This window comes from Miscanthus floridulus, chromosome 16 (assembly GCF_019320115.1).
Source record: "Miscanthus floridulus cultivar M001 chromosome 16, ASM1932011v1, whole genome shotgun sequence".
Taxonomy (NCBI): Eukaryota; Viridiplantae; Streptophyta; class Magnoliopsida; order Poales; family Poaceae; genus Miscanthus; species Miscanthus floridulus.
Window position 1 is genome coordinate 32,579,625 of NC_089595.1, and position 20,151 is coordinate 32,599,775.

Here is a 20,151-nt window from a genome sequence, read left to right on the forward strand (position 1 = left end):
CTGGTAAGTAATGTTTGACACCAAAGTATGTCATTTTCCTGCACTATATTCGGTAAGAGGCAAGCAACCCTTGGTAGCACCCACGCAAGTTTTGAACTGATTAAGCAGTTTATGTATAACATTTTTTTTAGAAAACAACCATATGGCAGTAGGACAGTAAAAAATAACCTGCAATTGTTAACTGTATAGTGTTCTTGACTCGACCTAGTGCTATAATAAGTCTGTAAGGAAGGCATGTCTATTATTAGCTGTAAAAATTACAGCATAAAAACTACTGAAATGGCAAGAGTAGAGCATGTAACTCATTAATCTGTTTGCACTGGGAATTTTGAAGGCCGATAAAATAGATTCAGCTACAATTTTGAATAGTAGACTATGTAAATATAGCACTAACTTTACGTGATCCTACCAAGTTTATCATTTATTGCAGGCGGAAAAAGTTTTAGGAAGCAACCATATCCAGTATGTACACAAAGGCTGATTTTTTTGTCACACCACAAATACCTGGAATAGGTTAGCAAAGCACATTTACGTTGACAACAACAGAATCCAGAGAATATATTCATGAATTGACATCTAGCGGGCCTTTAGAAGCACCTACATTTGCTATAAATCCTAAATACTCACCAATAGAAGAAGATGTCTAGCAAGGCCAACCGATTGCTTAGACACTGGCAGATAAAATGAAGAGATAGATGGCTAACTCACGCGAGGCTGGATGCCTATGTCTGTTAGGTACGAATTACAAATGAGAATTTGTAATGAGAAGGGAAATGAAGGCCATGTCATGCTATGCTCATAATCAGCATGAGTACAAAGAAACAAAAGCAGCATTAGTTGGCAGACAAATAATTTAGCAGGGAGGCAAGGCAGCATCAGTTTGAAAAATAAAATAAGCAGCCATCCAACAAAGGAACTGAACACTTAAAATAGTACCAGTTTCATTACCATTCTAAGAATGATTTGGAATAATAACTAAGAATATGATGTCGGAAAGCCAAAAAAGCAACGTACACAAAGAGAAAGGGGCACATTATTCACATGAATTTGTACATATTGAGAACCATGGCCGACTCATACATCCTCAGTGAAAAAGGGAACACCTAAATGAATTGGCAAACCATCTAGGCATCCAACAAAGGTTCTGAACATTTAAAATAGTACCAGTTTCATTACCCACTGCAAGTTTCAGTAAGCAGTACTATTTATGGGTTGGATCTAAAAAAGAAAAGAATGGCAGAAAGGAACCTGTGGAGCACTAACCTGCAACGACGAATCTGTTCTACCATCGGCTAACTATCCTGCAAAAACATGGGCCCAAAAATTTGAGCACTCGTATATCATGTACATAATGTTGGTGTCTTCAGCAACGACAATCCGATATATAAAATATATTGGTAAGTAAGGCTAGCAATTACCTATAGGCTTTAGTAGGAAAATGAATCACACATTTGATGGCTCAATCAGCATTGCAGAGTATAATAATAAGGGATGGCTAGTTCATATTCCTTGAAAGTGCAGAAAACCAATTCATCGGTAGTTGTGAGTTTTAAACATTTGGTACTAAACCAATGCATTGCTAGCTGAGAAGACGTGCTGATTATATATGGATTTGAAATAGAATTTGCAGTTTAGGGAAAATATACCGGACCAATGCATGGCAAGGTAACAGGTAGTGCCTTTGTCCATATCCTGACTTTGATACATAGCTTCATTCCTGCAAAAACATTTGTTACCTTCACTCCAAAATTATGAATCTTGAATTTGTGAGGAGTCAGAGGCAGACCATGAATCCCCTATTTATTTGATAGAGGCAGAAAAATAAAGTTAGCCTAACGATATTGGATCGCAGGATAAGCACATATTTAATATGCCTAGTCAAAACTGAGTAGGTATGAAATTGAACCTGAACCCACTAATACAAAATACAAATTCACAGTTTAAACCATAAACTAACGATATTGCAGTCAGTACATTTTGAAATCGAACCTGAACCCACCAAAATAAAATACGAACTCATAGATCAAACCATGAACTAACTGAATTGATCAAGAATTAAATGAGCGCATCAATACATACCTGGTCGAAGTTATCATACGCCGACACCACACATATTCGACGAGAAATGGGAGAAGCGAGAAAGAAGTTGAGAAGAAGCCGGAGAAGGTAAGGTGAAGCAGGAGAATCAACTTCCGATAAAATTCGATCCAAGAGATCTGGGTCGTCGGTTGAGGAGATCGAACAGTCAAAATAGGGAGAGACGGAGATGAGAGGCAGGCGAGGGAGGCTTGGGAGGAGGAGGAGGATGGTGGGCGCCACCGTCGCGCCAGCCGCCGCCGCGGAAGCTCACGCCCGTCGTCGCCCCCTGCCCGTGTCGGAGAGGGAGAGCGAGAGAAAGCGAACACGAGAGAGAGAGAGAGAGAGAGAGAGGAGGGGAAGAGAAGCTTCGTGAAGGAGAAGCCGAAGCTGAGTATATATTTGTTTGGGTGGATTTCGACGAGAAACGGGAGAAGCGAGAAAGAAGCTGAGAAGAAGCTGGAGAAGGTAAGGTGAAGCAGGAGAATCAGCTTCCGGTAAAATTCGATCCAAGAGATCTGGGTCGTCGGTTGAGGAGATCGAACGGTCAAAATAATTTTGGGAGACGTGGCATGTGCTTATGTGCGAGGAGCTATTGGGTTTTGTGGGGTTAAATATCTCAGTTAATTGGCTTACCTTTACCTAATCATGCTGCTCCTATTCAAGTTCCACACATAACACACAGGAATAAATTACTTCTATGAAATATTTCCTAATTGTCAAGATTGATTTAGGATGTCCCACACCTAGTTGAATTGTTTTTTTTATTAGTGATATATGCCCTACCAAAATTTAGTAACTTTACAATATTTGAACTCATATTTCAATTGCAAAATTATGGTAGATTGCATTTCATTAGCTCCCTACTTTGCTTGGGTAAGTAATGTAATGACTAAATTTAATAAAATGTCACATGTAGTAAAAGAACAGTGATAAACAGATTACCTCTCCTGCAAACTGAACAATGATGCGGCTTCCCTTAAAATCTCGCCTGTCAAGGTGATACCTTGCATCATATGCATTCCGGGGATCACAAAACTCCTGCAATATGATCCAGCAAACGAAAGCACAAAGGTGATCTGAAATGTGAACATCTTAGCTAAGTGCCTATTCTTAATTAAAACATTAAAGGAGCATATCTTGGAAAGCAAGGAAGTGAGAAGTTCTACTTACAACAAAGCCATAGTTCCCCCTTGTCAGAGACACCCTGTTATGTGGCTGTTGGGATTGAGAGGAGAGAGGTGAGGGAAGCGATGGCGACTGCTGTGCTACAGTACCCGAGGTTACTGTTCATGGTTAGGGCTGCGAGGATGAGAGGCTGGCTGGCCCACGGCCGAGAAGAGAAAAGGGTTTCCTTCTTAATTCTTGTTGAATTGGATTGATACATCTCCTCTATATAGAGAGGTTTATCTGACTCTCAAACAAGGCTTACTTGACCATTAAGCAAACGACTCTTATCTCTAATTAACACTAACATTAATGGGCTATACAACCAGCCCAGGCCCAATAGGCCCATGACATACTCTAATACTACACTCCACCTAGACATGCAGCTCGTTCTCGAGCTGCAATCTAACCAACTTACAACGATGACTCGACACAAACCTAACACCTAAAAATAAGCCTTTTACATCTTAGCTTATTTTATTATTCTCAATCGAAAATGGACTGGGACTTTTTATTTTTGACTCTAAACATAAGGTGGACACATGTGTATGGCCACCTGGAAGTGGTCGCAAGATTGTTCACACAGCAGAAGATTTGCAACAAATATCTAAAACGTCAAAGATTTTTCACACAGCACAAGCATTGTTCGGTTCTTGTCATTTTCATCTGATTCCTGAAACAAGAAAAGACCATGCAAATGCAAAATGTGACTCTGACCCAGAATGCCAGAACTGGTGACTGGCGATACAAATAAAGATCATGTTCATGTCTCCACCGAATCACCAACCAAACACAAAACCCCAAGAGAACCATGGCAATTGTTACATAATATAAAGAACCAAACTAGAGCAGCCCCCGTTATGCATCATGAGCTCCTTATTTGCAACAATTTTGCATCGAACCCATTACCCATCCTAATAACATGATCTTGGGGAAGGAAATATAAAAGAAACGAAACCCTCGTTATGCATCCTGAGCTCTTATTTGCAACAATTTTGCATCGATCCCATCCTAATAACATGATCTTGGGAAACGAACGCAGCAAGAATAAAGAAGGCGAGAACCCCGAACCAAGAAACACCGCAAATTCCAACGGGCAAACTACAAGCGGGAAATGGAAAAACCAGAAGAACCCATGCGGCAATCAGGCTCCCGGTGAACGTGAAGGTTGGGAACTGAGCGGCTGGAGCAAGAGCAAGGAAGATGGAAGAATCACCATCGGAGGGCGGCTTAAGTGAGGGGCGCGCGTGCGGGGACCTACCTGTGACTGCGAGGCGAGCTGCGCCTTCGCGAGAACCCTAGTTGGCGAGGAGGAGGGGAACGCGGCGGGCGGTGGACGGCGAGGCGGAGAGCGTCAGAGCGCGAACTGGAGAGACGCCGTGGTGGCCGCGCTCCGGGGTTTATGCAACGGCCAGCTGGGTTCAGACGGTGTCGATTAGAGTAGGAGTATAAATCGACGGCTCAGATGAGCGCACGTGGTGGCCAAGGCTCAGTTTCTTATCGGTTAGTGGTGGGGCCACTGGCGTTCAGATGTGTTTGACATCGGGTGATGACTATGGGCCGGCATGTGCTTCTTTTTTTTCCTTTTTATTTCTTTTTGTTTTTTTCCTCTTTTGAAAACATCGTTTCTTAGGTTTGTGTGTGTGCTCGATGTGGAAAATTTAAGAGGTGACGAAAAATGCGAGCTCGTCCGTCCATGTAAGGATGAAAACTTAGCTTTGACTAAGTGTATAGTAAATAATACTAACATTTATATCTCCAATTCGGTTTACTATAAAAAATATATGGCATAATTAATTTAATAGTATTTATTTTGTATCATAAATATTTATACTTATCTATATAACTTTATTCAAACTTTAAATCTTTTAACTCATCGAAAAAATAAAAACTACGTTCTTTTGTGGATCAGTAAGAATTATATTTTTTTTGTGAATGAAAAGGGCACTATTTGTAGAAACTTTAAATGTGACTACGAAACAAGAAAGGGTTCATGATTTCAATGGATAGGTTTTCAATTAAAGGAATATACACGCAAAAATCCTAACAATTCTTTAGATGGCCATTTACTTACATCTATGTGCTCAAAGATCCGTATTGCTCCCATGCATTCTTTCTCCACCTCGCCACCGCCATGCAGGCTGCCAGGAGGCCATTGGAAGTGGAGTCCATCACTTCCATATAGCTAGGAGAGTTAAAATAAACTATAGGTTTTACTCGAGGAAGTAGCATCTGTAAGAGGTAGGGATGAGATGAGCAGGAATTAGAACAATCAGGCAGGTTCACAACGAACCTTTCAGCTTCATGTAACATGGTGAATTGTCCAACAACTCCTGCAGAACTAATTTGCTTGGACTTAATCTCAATGTGTAAAGTCGTTTCCAGTATAATCCATGTCTGCTAAGGATTGCTTCATACTCTGCTGGAATGTTAGAGGCCTAAATGATGGGGCTAAGAGGGCAACTGTTAGAAATCTAATTATATCCTCGGGCGCAACAGTGATTTGCCTTCAGGAGACAAAGATTGCTGCATGGACTGATAGCCTGATCCTAGAGACAGTAGGGGCTGATTTGGCACAAGATTGTGTATTCCTGCCGGCTGTTGGAACATCGGGTGGTGTCCTCATTGCCGCATCCCAACGCTTCTTCAGGCTACAACATGTTCTGACCACAGAGAACACAGTCTTTGCAAACTTAGTAATGCTGGCTGAGAACATCTCATGGTCTATATCCGGTATCTATGGCCCCCAGACCGATGCGGAAAAAAATGCCTTCATGCAGGAGATCACCAATTTAAAACAACACATGCTTCCTGCCTGGCTAATGTTGGGTGACTTTAATCTAATTTACAGAGCCCAAGACAAAAATAATAACCGGATCAATTTGTCCCTGCTCAACACCTTCAGAAGCACAATTGACAATCTTCAGATGGCAGCAATTGATCTAGTGGGGAAAAAATATACCTGGTGCAACGTCCAGCAAATTCCGACAATGACCAAAATAGATCATTTGTTTGTCACACCGGATTGGCTAGAGATTTTTCCGAGAACGGATCTTCACGCGCTGGCTTCAATGGGCTCGGACCACTGTCCACTATTCTTACAAGGTGACAACTCTTTTGATTTCTACAGGGGCTTCAGATTTGAATCCTATTGGATCAACATGCCAGGGTTTATTGAAGTAGTTCAAGAGGCTTGGTCCCAGCCCGTAAACACGCAAGACGCTTTTCTGCGCATACATGTAAAGCTTCTGCGAGCAGCGAGAGCCATCAAAATTTGGAGAAGAAAGCAATTCAGTGATTGGAAGCTTCGTTGGGCTATAATACAAATCACAATGGCCAACCTGGAGAGGGCCCAAGAGGAAAGGATATTAACAGCAGAAGAGAGGGATTTCAAAGCTTACCTTAGAGCTAAGGCTCTGGGAATGGCGGCCTTTCAAAGGGCCAGAGCAAGACAACATTCTAGGTTAACATGGATTCGCAAAGGTGATTCAAACACTCGTTTTTTTCAGCTTCATGCCAACATGAGAAGAAAGAAGAACTACATTAGTAGTTTAAAACTCGAATCCGGAGTGGCCATTTCACAAGATGGCAAGGCCAGAGCGGTGCATGATTTTTACTCAAAGTTGGTGGGTACACCGAGGACAAGAACGAAGGCACTTAATTGGCATGAGTTGGGTTATGCGCCTCATGATTTGGAAGATTTAGATGCTCCATTCACAGAAGAAGAAATCGGCTCTGTAATAAAAGGAATGCCATCAGAGAAGGCTCCGGGACCGGACGGATTCATTGGGATTTTCTTCAAAAAGTGCTGGTCCTTTATAAAATCAGATCTCATCCTGGCAGTCACTGCCTTCTACAATCATCGGACTACAAAATTCTATCTTGTAAATGAGGCGAACATTGTGCTTCTACCAAAACAACCGGATGCAGCAGCCGTAACTGATTATAGACCAATAAGCCTGATCAATAGCATTGCCAAAATCATTACAAAGATACTGGCGAACCGCCTGGTGCCACACATGAACAAGCTGGTCTCTTATGCACAAAATGCTTTCATCAAAAGAAGATGCATATATGATAACTTCCTCTATGCACAAAGGGTGATCCAACTATTACATAAAAAGAAGCAATCAGCTTTGTTCATTAAGTTGGATATTTCCAAGGCTTTTGACTCCATTGGATGGACATTCCTTCTTGAGGTCCTGGGGGCCCTTGGCTTTAGTAGAAAATAGAGAGATTGGATATCGTCAATTTTAGCTACCTCAACGTCAAGAGTCCTTGTAAATGGCCGGCTGGGTGAGAACATCAGACATGCTCGTGGTCTCAGGCAGGGGGATCCCCTTTCTCCCCTGCTATTTGTGCTTGCTATTGACCCACTACAACGAATAATAGAAAGAGCAGCTCACAAAGGCGTGTTGCAACCAATACTCCCTCAGTCTGCCAACCTAAGATGTTCTCTTTACGCGGACGATGCGGCAATTTTTGCTGCGCCAACTGCTTTGGAGCTGAGTCGACTTCACAAGCTTCTATCCTTCTTTGGTGAATGTTCAGGTCTGAAAATAAATATATCAAAAACTGAGATCTTCCCCATAAGAATGGACTCAGCGGCAGTCGATCAGTTGATCACCAACTTTCCAGGGAAAATACGCAGTTTCCCTAGAAAATACCTCTACACACCCGTAAGCTGCGGAAGATTGATGTGCAGCCCCTGTTGGACAAAATTGGAGATCGATTACCAGGCTAGAAAGGAAAATTCTTATCTACATCGGGCAGGGAAATGCTTGTCAAAACCAATGTTTTAAATCTTCGGCTATAGCAGGGTTTACAATACCGGTAAGAAAAAAATTTCGGTCCCCAGCGATAAATACGAAATTTCGGAAATTTCGGTTCAAATTTAAATAAATTTAAATTGAGTTTTAAACAAATTTGGCATCATTTCACTAGAAAAACTCTATCATCCATCATAAATTTATATAACATCGACGAAATAACATAATATATCACAGAAGTAGAGCCGCGGTAATACAGTGTGCTGACGATGGGCGAGCTGCATATACTAGTGCCGTCCAATGTGTGAGTGAGAAAATTAAATAAATTTGAAGAAATTTAGGGCTTTGATAAGACTAGATGATATGGAGGGTCATTTTAGTGTGGTTTGGTATAATTTTAGAGTGAAAGATGAATTTAACCGAAAAATTTTGACCGATAAAAAAAAATTTCGGACCTCAGCGAAAAAGGCGATATTTCGGAAATTTCGACGATATTTCGCCGAAATTGTAAACCTGCCTATAGCTCTTTAAGATTTAGCTAAGTTTTTTCATGTACAAGTTAGCTCCTAGCTACCGCTATAGTCCGCTATACTTGGCTATAGCATGCTTTGGGATGTAGAAAGCTAAATGCCTTAGCCGACTATTTAAAACATTGGTCAAAACAGTCCTTTCGTCTCAGCCCATATATCGTCTTACTGTTTTTCAAGCTCAAAAATGGCTCATCAAAAGAATTGATCGTTTACGGAGAAGCTTTTTACGGCGGATAAGGTCTATGGTGGGCACTCCTTAATCAACTGGCCCACAACATGCTTGTCAAAAGAGAAAGGAGGTCTAGGCATCTCCGACCTTTAAAGATTCACTCGGGCTCTTAGACTAAGGTGGCTTTGGTTCCAGTGGAAACAAAAGGATAGAAATGGTCTGGATATACACCTTGTGATGAGTACGATAGACATTTGTTTAACGCATCAACTATTGTTTCAGTCAGGAACGGGAAAACAGCTAGTTTCTGGAATTCGTCTTGGCTGAATGGAAACACCCCAAGGAACATTGCTCCGACCCTATATAAGAAGGCAAAAAGAAAGCAAATCAAGGTTCACAAAGCCATTAACGGTGATAAATGGATTGACCACATTACTCCACTAAGCACGCAGCGAGAGATTTTGGAGTACGTGGAACTCTGGGAAGCCACGAGGAGGATAGTCCTGAACCCGGCGCTTGAGGATGAAATAAAATGGAGATGGATGGCAGATAGAGAATACACGACGAGAAGCGCATATCATATTCAATTCGGAGGGGTTTTCAGCAGAATCAAAATCTCGCAAATTTGGAAAGCAAAAGCAGAGCCAAAGTGTCGTTTCTTTGCATGGACTTTACTACATAAGAAGATACTCACGGCTAACAATCTTAACAAACGTAATTGGCAGCATGCATGACCCAATCTGTAAGCTTGTGACCTAGACCAAGAGACCCCGACGCATTTATGCAAGGGTTGTACTAAGGAGGTTTGGGAGATTATGAAACAATGGTTCGGCTTATCAATCTTGAACCCAATAAACAGTTCGGGATCCCTCTACAGATACTGGCGCAAGTGTCGTGCTAGGATACAGAAACACCAAAGAAAGGTTTTTGATGGCGTCATGATCTAGTTTTGGTGGAATATATGGAAAGAAAGGAATAGAAGAACATTCCAACAAAAGGAGTTGCAGACAAAACAAGTTGCATCTTTGTGCAAGGAAGGCATACAACAGTTTCAGTTGGCTTACAGTCAGTTTGTTAGCTCCTCTTAGTTGTGTTGGTCTTTTCCATGCTTGTTTTATCCTGTGTTCTTTCAGTCGTGTTGTCTTTTTTTTTCTTTCAGTCAACCTGGTTTCCCTTTGCCCCTAGTGGTGCTTAGTTTCTTGTCTCAGTAGGTGGGCAATTGTTTGAAACGAGGTGACTGAATTCTTGTATCTCTTTTTTCTTTTCTCCGTCTAATATAATGCGCGACAAATCTCTTGCCGCTCTTTCGAAAAAAAAACAACGAAATCACTACAAAATGCTGATTTTTGGAGGTGTCAAGGATCTCAAAGCGATGGAAATTTAGAACTGTAGAATCCCACTCAAAGTTCAAATCTTCCTATGGATGGAGTATAATGACATAATCTAATGCGGGTTGCAATTGAAGAGGAGAAATTGATCTGGCTCAGAGAGCTATAAACTCCATGGCCAATTTGAAACAATTGATCACATTTTATTCCAATGTCCTATTACTTCCTTCTTGTGGCCTTTTATATACGTGATGATGACATATGCTTAATTGGCCAAGCTCCCCAACAAGCTTTGAGAGTTTGTTTGTTGAGGTAATTGGAAGGTGTAGAGGTAATAAGAAAAGTGTACTGATGGGCCATGTGGACGTTGTGGAAGTCAAGGACATGTCATCTTCAAAACAAAATTATTGTGTCCCCGGTGTCAATGATCCACAGGAATTGCCTTAAAAAAATGATCCACAAGAATCTAGTGATGCTCAAGACATGGAGATCTTTGTTCAAGCCAAAAAAAAATGCATGGTCAAGCTAATGCATGGATTAGCATAGACCTTCTGTAGAGTAGCATAGTGATCATCCTAGCTCTTGTGTGATCTCTAGAGTAAATTGGGTAGAGTGCAAACTTGTGGAATGTGTTTGCTGCCTTTGTGTGGTGTTATGCTTGGATTTATCATTGTAAGCAGGTAACCCCAACAGATGTATTGAGGGTTTAAGGTTAAGCTTTCTAATAAAGCTGAACATGAGCTTTGATAAAAAAAATGATTTTCCTAATTAGTAATTAATTTTTAACTTTTTTCATGAATTTACACCAGCAAAATAAAGTCTTTATAAAATTTAAAACAATTATAAGGCTAGAATATTTTCGTTGCATTCATGTTGGTGCATTGTGTTTTTATGATTTGGTTGAATAATGTTGTATAGGAGAATTTAATCAATTTTTAAAACCCAAGGACAAAGTTTTTCTTTTATCTTCTTTTTCTCCTTTTTCAGCTCAACAGCTAACTTAGCCTAGTATGTTTTTTTTTCTCTCTCACCCATCCCCCACCCCCTTAGCCCTTCAACCTGGCCTGCTAGGATGGCCTGTTCGGCCAACCCTGCTCAGCATCCCGTCTCGCCACGCCTGCACACTCTCCCACTGGCAACACATCCCTACTCATTAGCCTCACCCGCCACCTTGTTTTCCACCTCCCGCTCCCATTGTGGTTGTTTCACCTCGGTAGTGAAAGCTGGCTATGGTAGCCATCAAGGAGGCTACTGTGGCTGCCCTAATCAATGTGATGATAACCACCGTGCCCTTTCTCCTACCCTCTTCTGCCTTTAAAAGGAGACGATGAACCCCCCTTCTTTGAGACCCTAACTTCCACCTGGCTACGCAATTCGCCGCCATCGGGCCTCAATCACTGTCGAGATCACATCCACGTGGTAACATCCACAAGTTTTGCAAGGCGGTAACACGTCGATATAGATGCATCTCATTGTTTTTCTTTGTGTTTTTTGTATGAGCAATAGCTCACCGGAGTTCCTTCTCTTTTGCAATTCATCGTTGACCGTGAATTGCTGCCGTGGTGAGCTTCCCACTGTTGTGAAGCCCCACTTTGAGTTCGCACTAACTTCTGAATATTATTCACACTATCTCCAAGGCAAAAGGTCAAAAAATGTTACCATCCTAGAAGGAATGAGGCGGACTTCTAATAAGAGAAAAAGACTCCCAAATTCGAGTTGGAGATACTCGAACTTGAGTGGTTGGGTGCATGACCACACCTTCCATCCAACTATTTAGGCTATAGGCTCACTTCCTATTGAGTTCTGCATGTCAGCAAAATCTTTATATATTTTTCATAAGATGTCTTAACATATGAAAGTTAGGCTTTTGAGTGTTGCGTACCAAAAATTAGTAACTTCAACAAGATTTGAACTTATATTTCATCAGCTGTAGAAATACAATATCATTGCATTTCATTAGTTCCCTATTTCACTCCCATTCCCGAAATTGGGCAGGTCAGGGCAAGTAGTTTCATGACTGAATTTTGATTATTCCATTCAACCATATGTTCCCCATAAATTTCGGTAAATATTTGCCCAACATGTCAATAGTTATGTGCTTTGCATGAACCAAGCCCCCGTCGTACACTAATTTTGGATTGCCTCTTTAAACACGCTAATACACACTGATAAAAATGGTGCATCGATTGTAAGATTCCTGCAACAAAATGGTTTTCTTTACAAGAAACATGACTTGTCTTTCTCTATTCTGTTTTGTTTTACAAAAAAAATATAAACTTCTAGAAAAGAAATTAAACACAGAACCTAAGAAATATTTGACATGCATTTGAGTCACCTTGATTTGAATTGCAACACCCAACAGAAGTTGGTCGTACAATTAAGCAGATACACAAATGTACAGTTACCTAACTTCTGATCAGATCCATGCCATCCAAAACACAAAATAACTGAGAAAATAAAATTCCCAATTGATCAGTTCTGCATGTAAAGTCTATTGTTGTCTGACATTAAACCATGCCATGGCTCAGGCCCTAAGCAAAGAGATTGTCTTCCTCAGAACCAGTAAGATCTGCTTAAAAGCAATAGAACACATAGTTGGATGACACATGGCTCCTCTCCTGTCTGGCGTCCGTGCAAACAAGCTATCTCCTGATCATCAAGGATACAACATGTTTCAGATAGCAGTGTTCACTGTTCACCCATTATCGTCGTGGCAAATTGGCAATCAACTAGGCATGTGTCTGGTGATGTAGGCTCCTTGGCAACTCTGGTTCACCTGAAGTTGCAGTTCACATATATACCAAAACCTGACACCTTTGATGCTCAAGGTCACAGAAGCCTAATTATGTCCAGACAAGATTCCTCACAAAATGTTGAATCCGATCAAAATTCTTCAGACAGAATGTCTGATGTCTCAGGCCTCAGTATACTCACAAACATAGCTTTTCACAGAATTCACAACCTAATCTTCACAGTAATGATCAAGATTCACCAGACATGAAGTCTCTCATGGCATAGGAGTAGGCGCAACCTAATCTTCAGGAAAGCGTATTTTGAGAATTCACAATCGCAGAGTTTCGATTCATGGTGATGCATTTCCCCTTGGTGAACGGCCAATGTCTGTAATCAACTAATCATCGCTGATAATTGGGGCCAGGATTCCGGTTGTCACCTCTCCTGGGGAGTGCATCATGGAATAAACCACTGCGTTTAGCTGGCTCCCTTGGTGGTGGGGGACTGCTCCTGCTCCTGGGGTTGTGGCTGTAACAGGGGCTTCTTGATGGCAATTCTTCACCACCAGTATATCGGTTACCCCTTCTTGGAGATGGTGGCTGACTGCTAAGGAGATACCACACAGTTAATAATGATCTGTTACAAAAGCAAACGATAACAAAAAGGAATGGAAAACACAAACTTTCTCATGCTATGCATTATATAAAATATAATCCAGCAGTTTATTTGCAGGCAAGGTTTTTACTTGAAAAATTGTGTCCAGAGTTTAGACCTAATGCAGCAGTCTTGAACAGGTCACTTGCATAACCAATTTATTTAGATATCAGTCAAGAGATCGATCACCACTTAGAATATTGAGATTTGAGAAAATTAGTCAGTCTACCACGTCGACTAATAGAGAACAAGTGGAGCACAAGGATTGCAATTCCCTCTTTCTACGCCTCGTAGTAACATTATATTACAGCACTTCACTTTTCTCCTCAACAAGCCAAGCAGCTAATCAGGGCACAAGAATATACTTAAAAGTTCAAACAAGGTTCAGCAGAAGACCTGTAACTCCTACTGCGACTCCTGAATCTCCAGCTTTGGCCCATTCCATGAACAGGAGACTTGGACCACGAATGGCTTCTCCTTCGCCTGTATCTGTGAAAAATACAGATCAAATGTGTGCAAACAAAAAAAGAAGCAGAAGGGCATATACAAGCAGAAGGGCACACACAACCTAGCTAGAGAATGCGAGCAAATACCTGATACCCTTAGGACTGTTCCGGCAGTTTCTTTTGAGATGGCCCTTTTCTCCACACCGGTAGCACCTATCTTTCCAGTCACCAGCCTTGCAATCACCAGAAAAGTGCCCCCCTGCCCCACAGTTATAGCAGAGGATTTGAGCAGAATCTACTGGACCACGTGGAACCTAGGGAAATCAACACAAACATGTCAAATAAAATAGAGATCTGATCAGCAAAGGGCACAAAACGTATGAAAGAACAGATCAACAAAAGGTTGACCAAAACACACAACAAAGGAAGTGCACAGAATTTAAATGTCACATGTAGTAAGGAACAGTTGCAGCAAAAGCTTACCCCTGTTGCAAACTTAACACCGATGCGGTTCCCATTAAATTTTTGTCCGTTAAGTTCACACCTTGCATCATCTGCATCCTGGGGATCACAAAACTCCTGCAGCATGATCCAGCAAACAAGAAACACAGGGGCAATCTTAAATGTGAAGAACTTCATGAAGTACCAATTATTAACTCGAAATCATAGTGAAAAGTTCTACTTACAACAAAACCATTGTTCTCCTTAAGATTCGCTTTGCGCACTCTGGGGGGAATGATTGGAAGAAACAGTTACTCCATGAGACTCGAGAAATGAAAATGTATCTCCAGCCAGTAGCCAAATTGAACACCATGTTACCATAAATGTTATTTGGACAAAGAAAAATTAGGCAACAACTTTTTTAAAAGAATTGCTAAAATCTACTTAAAACTTTGGCTCACTTATTTGCAAACCTTTAGAAAACCAATTACAGTCAATAGGAAAAATAAATTCCTGAAAAGAAGTTAAACCAACCAGCCCGATTTCGTTTCAGGAGCAACTCCCAACAGAAATACGAAAGGTTAAGCTCAGAACTAATTTGCTCACCTCCCATATTTGCTGAATAGGTCCTTAATATCATGTTCCTGGGTACGTGGAGAAATGTTGCTCACGAACAACTTGGAGTTACCATCTTGTCGATCATTTTGATCATCATGAATATAGCGCGTGTCATATCGAGTCATTTTGTGCTTCAAGACAAAAAAGAGTCAGGTTACAAAACCTACACTGATAAATTTTGTGACAGACATGCAAATAAACTTGCACGGGCCTGATACAGAATACCTAAATTAATTGGGCAACCTTTACCTAATCATGTCACTCTTATCAAACTCAAGATTAATTTAGGATATTCCATACCCAGTAAAAAATAATAGTTGAATTTTTGGTTTGTTTCCCCTGATAAAATTTAGTAAATTCAATAAGGTGTGATATTTCAGTTGCAGGAATATAGTAAGATAGAATTTCACTATCTCCCAAGTAATTTCATAACTACATCTGGTCAATGTCACATGCAGTAAAAGAACAGTGATAAAGAGTGATAGATTACCTCTCTTGCAAATTGAACAGTGATGTGGCTCCCACAAATTTCTTGGCCATCTAGGCCATTTCTTGCAGCATCTGCATCCTTGGGATCATAAAACACCTGCAATATAATCCAATGGACGAAAACACAATTGTGGTCTTAAATGGGAACAGTATAGTGAAGTACCTGTTACTAATTAGAAAGATTAAAGGTACATCTTGCAAATCAAAGAAGTGAAGATTTCTACTTACAACAAAGCCATAATTCCTCCCCTGCAGACACACCGTCAGCAATCTGTGTAAGTGGTTGACAGAAACGGCAATGACATTTAAACCGAAGTGATGAAAATGTATCAACGGACAGCAGTTAAACTAAACACTACTTTGCCATAAGTGTTATTTTTATAAAAGAACTAGAAGAATTCCACGCGCGTTGCTGCGGGAATTTCTTAAAAATAAAACCGTTGTATGTATTAATTTGAGCTACATGTTCTTGCATTGGTTCTAGTCAAAATTTGTCAAGCTAATGAAATAATTTCATAAAAAGTATCACAATATTAGATCAAATTATAAGATGATTGAACGTGCTTTGAGGATACAACGACCCATTACCTAGCAATATATGTTTTGTTGCACATATACATACAGAGTGATCCTATAAAGCCCACATTCCTGAATGCTTGGTAGAACATAGAATCAATATACTGTAAAGTTTGAACAAACATACGTGCCACCATCTAAACTAAATTAAGAGAAAACAAATTAGCAGTTAAGAAAATCCTTAAATTTGTGTATTACAAAGAAGAACTTTGAATGTTTGAAAAAAAAATTAGCAGTGCAGATTGCCAATAAAATGTGGGATATGGCTTCTTCTGCTATTGAGGCCACAACACTTGAGAGGATCTCTCTTAAAGCTTGCAACATGGAAGGGTTATAACAAACACAACTACAATTAGTCAGTAAAATCATCGTAATCCTTAGCTGACTGAATCGGCCGCTTCACAGAATCGAGAGTCGTTGTACATATGCTGCTTAAATAGCTGAGATGGACCATGATAATTAAAAGGCAGACTGTTTCTTTTGGAATATCAGGACGACATGTGCTTACCGGTCTATATGGAAATCCCAGCATGAAAAAAATGTCAATGACCAAGAACGTGCACAGTTGCACAGAAGTAGTACTTGGCGTGCTGTAGACAATGGCATATCGGCTTGAAGAGGGCTTGCTTGTGCTGACTACCTGTGATGCTAAAGCAAGAGATTGGAAAGAGAGGCGATGTGCTGCTACTGTGCTACATATCTACTGATATGAGAGTGGAAGACATTAGACAGAGGGACTGATCGAGGGAGCTGAGCAGATCCTCGTCTATTCGTTTGCTTGGATCTTGAGTTGAAGCGATGCCCTGAATAATTGTGTTGTGCTAGTGCCTTGGTGGAGTGCGGTTCCCATGAGAGTGGAGGATTCGAGAGTCATGATGGAGAAGGGTAAGAGATAGTCTAGCAGCAGCTTAATTAATCCAGCATGAATAATGCATGCGTTCATCTGGTTCCAACAGGGCAGTAGACGGCCTGGATGACGTGGCTTAAGGAGATGCTAGAGAAATAAGCTAGTGGGGTTTTGCTTTATAAAAGTATAGGATAGATGAGAACTTTTTCAAAAGAATGACCAAAATCTGCTCAAAATCTAGGAGTAACAGAGACCAACTCCACCAATGCCACACTCGAACCATGAACACCAATATAAAGTGACAATGTCAACACCTTCAACAAGCTTACCCAGTTAAAGAGAACAAGGAACTTCGTCATGTGATGGAAAACTGGCGACACAAAAGGGGAAACAAAAGACCAAGCATAAGCTCAACCTATCGATCGTACAGCATAGAAAGCAGCAGCATTAGATAAGAAATGCAACTACGTTAAAAAACAAAAGAAATGCAACATCTAATAGACTATGTAGAAAGTTTTGAAATCAGCAGAACCATCAGGAAGAGAAACCATGAATAGGTCACCACTTATTAGAAAAGGGTAACAAAGAAGAATCAAATCTGGATATACACTTTACATGATAATTTGCGTTCACGTCACAATCGAAACCTGTTTGCTGGGAACATAATGAGCAGTGGCCCACAGTTGGACTTGTCAAGTCACTAACCTCTAAGTCTCTTGAGTCTGACAGCTTAAGTCAATAAACTGAAAATAACTTCTGTTAAGAAGAACTTGTTCAGAACCAGAAAAATGTGTATGTGTATGTGGATTTCGTAGGGTTCTTTTTTTCTCGAATATATTTTGGAAGGGCTCTCCCCCCCCCCCCCCCTATTTTTTTCTTATGAATAATGATATGCAGCTCTCTTCGAGAAAAAAGAACAAATTGTAAGGCACTAGCCACAGGTAACCTCCTTTTATCTAACAGAGCTCTAGTGAGCTTAATAGAGCACGTCAATAGGAGTAATAAAGTTAGTAATACTAACGCAGTATCTGTTTATAATTTTGGCTAAACCAATCATGAAGGGTGGCAAAGTTCAATTATACAGACTCCAACACATCACAAATTAAATAACTTATTTGCTTGTAATACATTTAATTTCCTACTGACGTGCCTAACTTTTAGAGAACATCCAAATAACCAATTCCAGTTAGAAAATTGTATAGATACAGATTATTTGCAGAAAACAAGTGAAACCCCAAGCATCCAGGACCAGCTCCCAACGCAGATACAGAAAGGTTAAGTTCAGACTTCAGACCCAATTTGCTCACCTTCCGTATCTGCCAAAAGCAGCCTCAAGATCTCGTTCCCGAGTATACCGAGACATGTTTCCCACATACAACTTGGTTGTACTTCCATGTTGACCAGAATGATCATAGGGATCGCAGTGGTCCTTGCGTCGAGGTATTTTACTCTGCAGTTCAAGAACCATACATTCATGAATCATGATACAAAAGTCTGAAGAAAGAATATTGTATAACAGAGACACAAAATAAACTTGCATGGACCATTCCCTTTTATTGTTACCCATCAACTAATTAGTCAACCTTTGGTACATCACCAATCAGGCCCCCTCCTCTAGAATGGGGGCACAAGGAGTAAGTTGACTTTTTACCTCTATTGTTGCACTAGACATTATTTCACCAATGCTACAGAAAACTGTTGGAGTCAATGAGGCGACACACAACATATCCCAAAGATTTTCAGATGATTCCTGAAACAACAAAAGGCAATGCAAGCCCAAGATTTGAACCATAGAACCTGGTGACAAGGGACACAAAGACATTTGCCTCCAGCAATCAAACATCACAACCACCCAAAGGCAGTCCTACCAAAAGTTGCATCAGAAGTTCAGAGCCCAAACTACAATTGTCCCCTGTTACGGATTAACATCCATGAAAAGGCTGATGCCACCAGGTCATCCAACAAGAGAAACAACTTATCCGGACTCTGAAGCACGAGAGCAAAGAATCAGGCAAGGACGGCACAAGCACATGTCGCCCAAGGCACTGCAAGAACCCCACATTTGAAATGTCCGCAACCGAAACTGCACCTTTTTTTTTCTTCTCTACTTTATCATGGTAGGCTGCTTTCTCCCCATAATCAAGAACCCACCAAGCCAATCGGGAATAGTTTCAGACGAGGAAACGACGGCACCCAGTCGTCGAACCACCCCAGCATTCGATCAAAGCGGCACAAAGAATGCCCAAGAAATCGGGCGTAAGAACTCAAGAACCTCCCACGGCAACGGCACCAATGCAAATTCCACCAAAAGAACCCTGCGGAATGTGAACCGTCCGCGCCCAGAGACTCTGCAAGGAGATGGAACGAACGAACCCTAACTAACCTCGGCATCAGGCGGCGGAGGTGAACGCCGCGGCGAGGGAGCGGGTTCTTGTGGCGGCGATGTCGGCGGTGTAGCTCCGCTGCTTCTGCCACCGCCGCCGCCGCCGCCGCCGCTTGCCACGGTGTCCCGCAGCTGCTGCTTATATTTGATCTTGAACCCCATCGCCGCTCCCTTCCCTGGAATTGCCTTCTCTACCCTTCCGCGAAGCCTTGCGCTTGCACCAAACGCTGATTGCGGGGGTCTCTTGCCGGCGAGGAGGAAGAGGCCGCGGCGGAGAGCGCCAGAGCAGGACGAGCCGAGGTCACGAGGGGAGACGCCGCGGCGAGGCGACCGCGCCCCGGGGTTTTATGCAACGGCCAACTGCGTCTGGACTGCGAGGATTGGAGCCGGCAGAGGAACTGGCGTCTCTGATGAGCACACGTGGCGACTGGCGAAGGACCCACTTCTCGGGTCGGTTAGTGGTGGGGCCACTGGCGATCAGGACTCTCATTTTACTTCGTCGCACCTGAATTTAAGGGATGTTTTAGTTTTTTTTTCTAAATTTATATTAATATATCTAGCTTTATGACGAACTAAGCTTATAATAAAAAGTATACCAACATTTACAATGCCAAATTAGTTTCATTGATTGCACCACAAATTGAAGAGGAGAAGTTAGTTTTTTTTTCTAAAGTACACATTTCCAAATGCCCTAAGTTATACATGTTACAGTAGCTATTATAAATTGACGGGGAGAAATAAACAAAGTATACATTTTCAGATTACTTTTTTCTAAAGTTATATCTTCTAGCTTTTGCAAATGAAGAGGAGAAGGTAATGCTTTCACTTATCTATATCTCTCTATCTCTATCTATATCTATATCTCTATAAAGCTAATCCTTGCTATAAATTCTATCTCAACATGCAAGTCATCTACATCATCTTT

The 20,151-nt window shown here is 41.2% G+C and overlaps 1 protein-coding gene across 1 annotated transcript; it reads right to left on the minus strand.

The window, feature by feature from the left end:
* Positions 1 to 12,607: 12,607 nt before the first annotated feature.
* LOC136509863 (serine/arginine-rich splicing factor RS2Z33-like) lies at positions 12,608 to 19,485 on the minus strand. Its single transcript, XM_066504444.1, has 10 exons — positions 19,227 to 19,485; positions 18,151 to 18,293; positions 15,649 to 15,691; positions 15,422 to 15,517; positions 14,920 to 15,062; positions 14,559 to 14,598; positions 14,356 to 14,451; positions 14,020 to 14,186; positions 13,823 to 13,915; positions 12,608 to 13,375 (listed from the first exon to the last, which is right to left on the minus strand). Exons 1-10 carry the CDS (start codon positions 19,386 to 19,388, stop codon positions 13,174 to 13,176), a joined length of 1,185 nt encoding a protein of 394 aa, XP_066360541.1. The 5' UTR covers positions 19,389 to 19,485; the 3' UTR covers positions 12,608 to 13,173.
* Between the last annotated feature and the right edge of the window lie 666 nt (positions 19,486 to 20,151).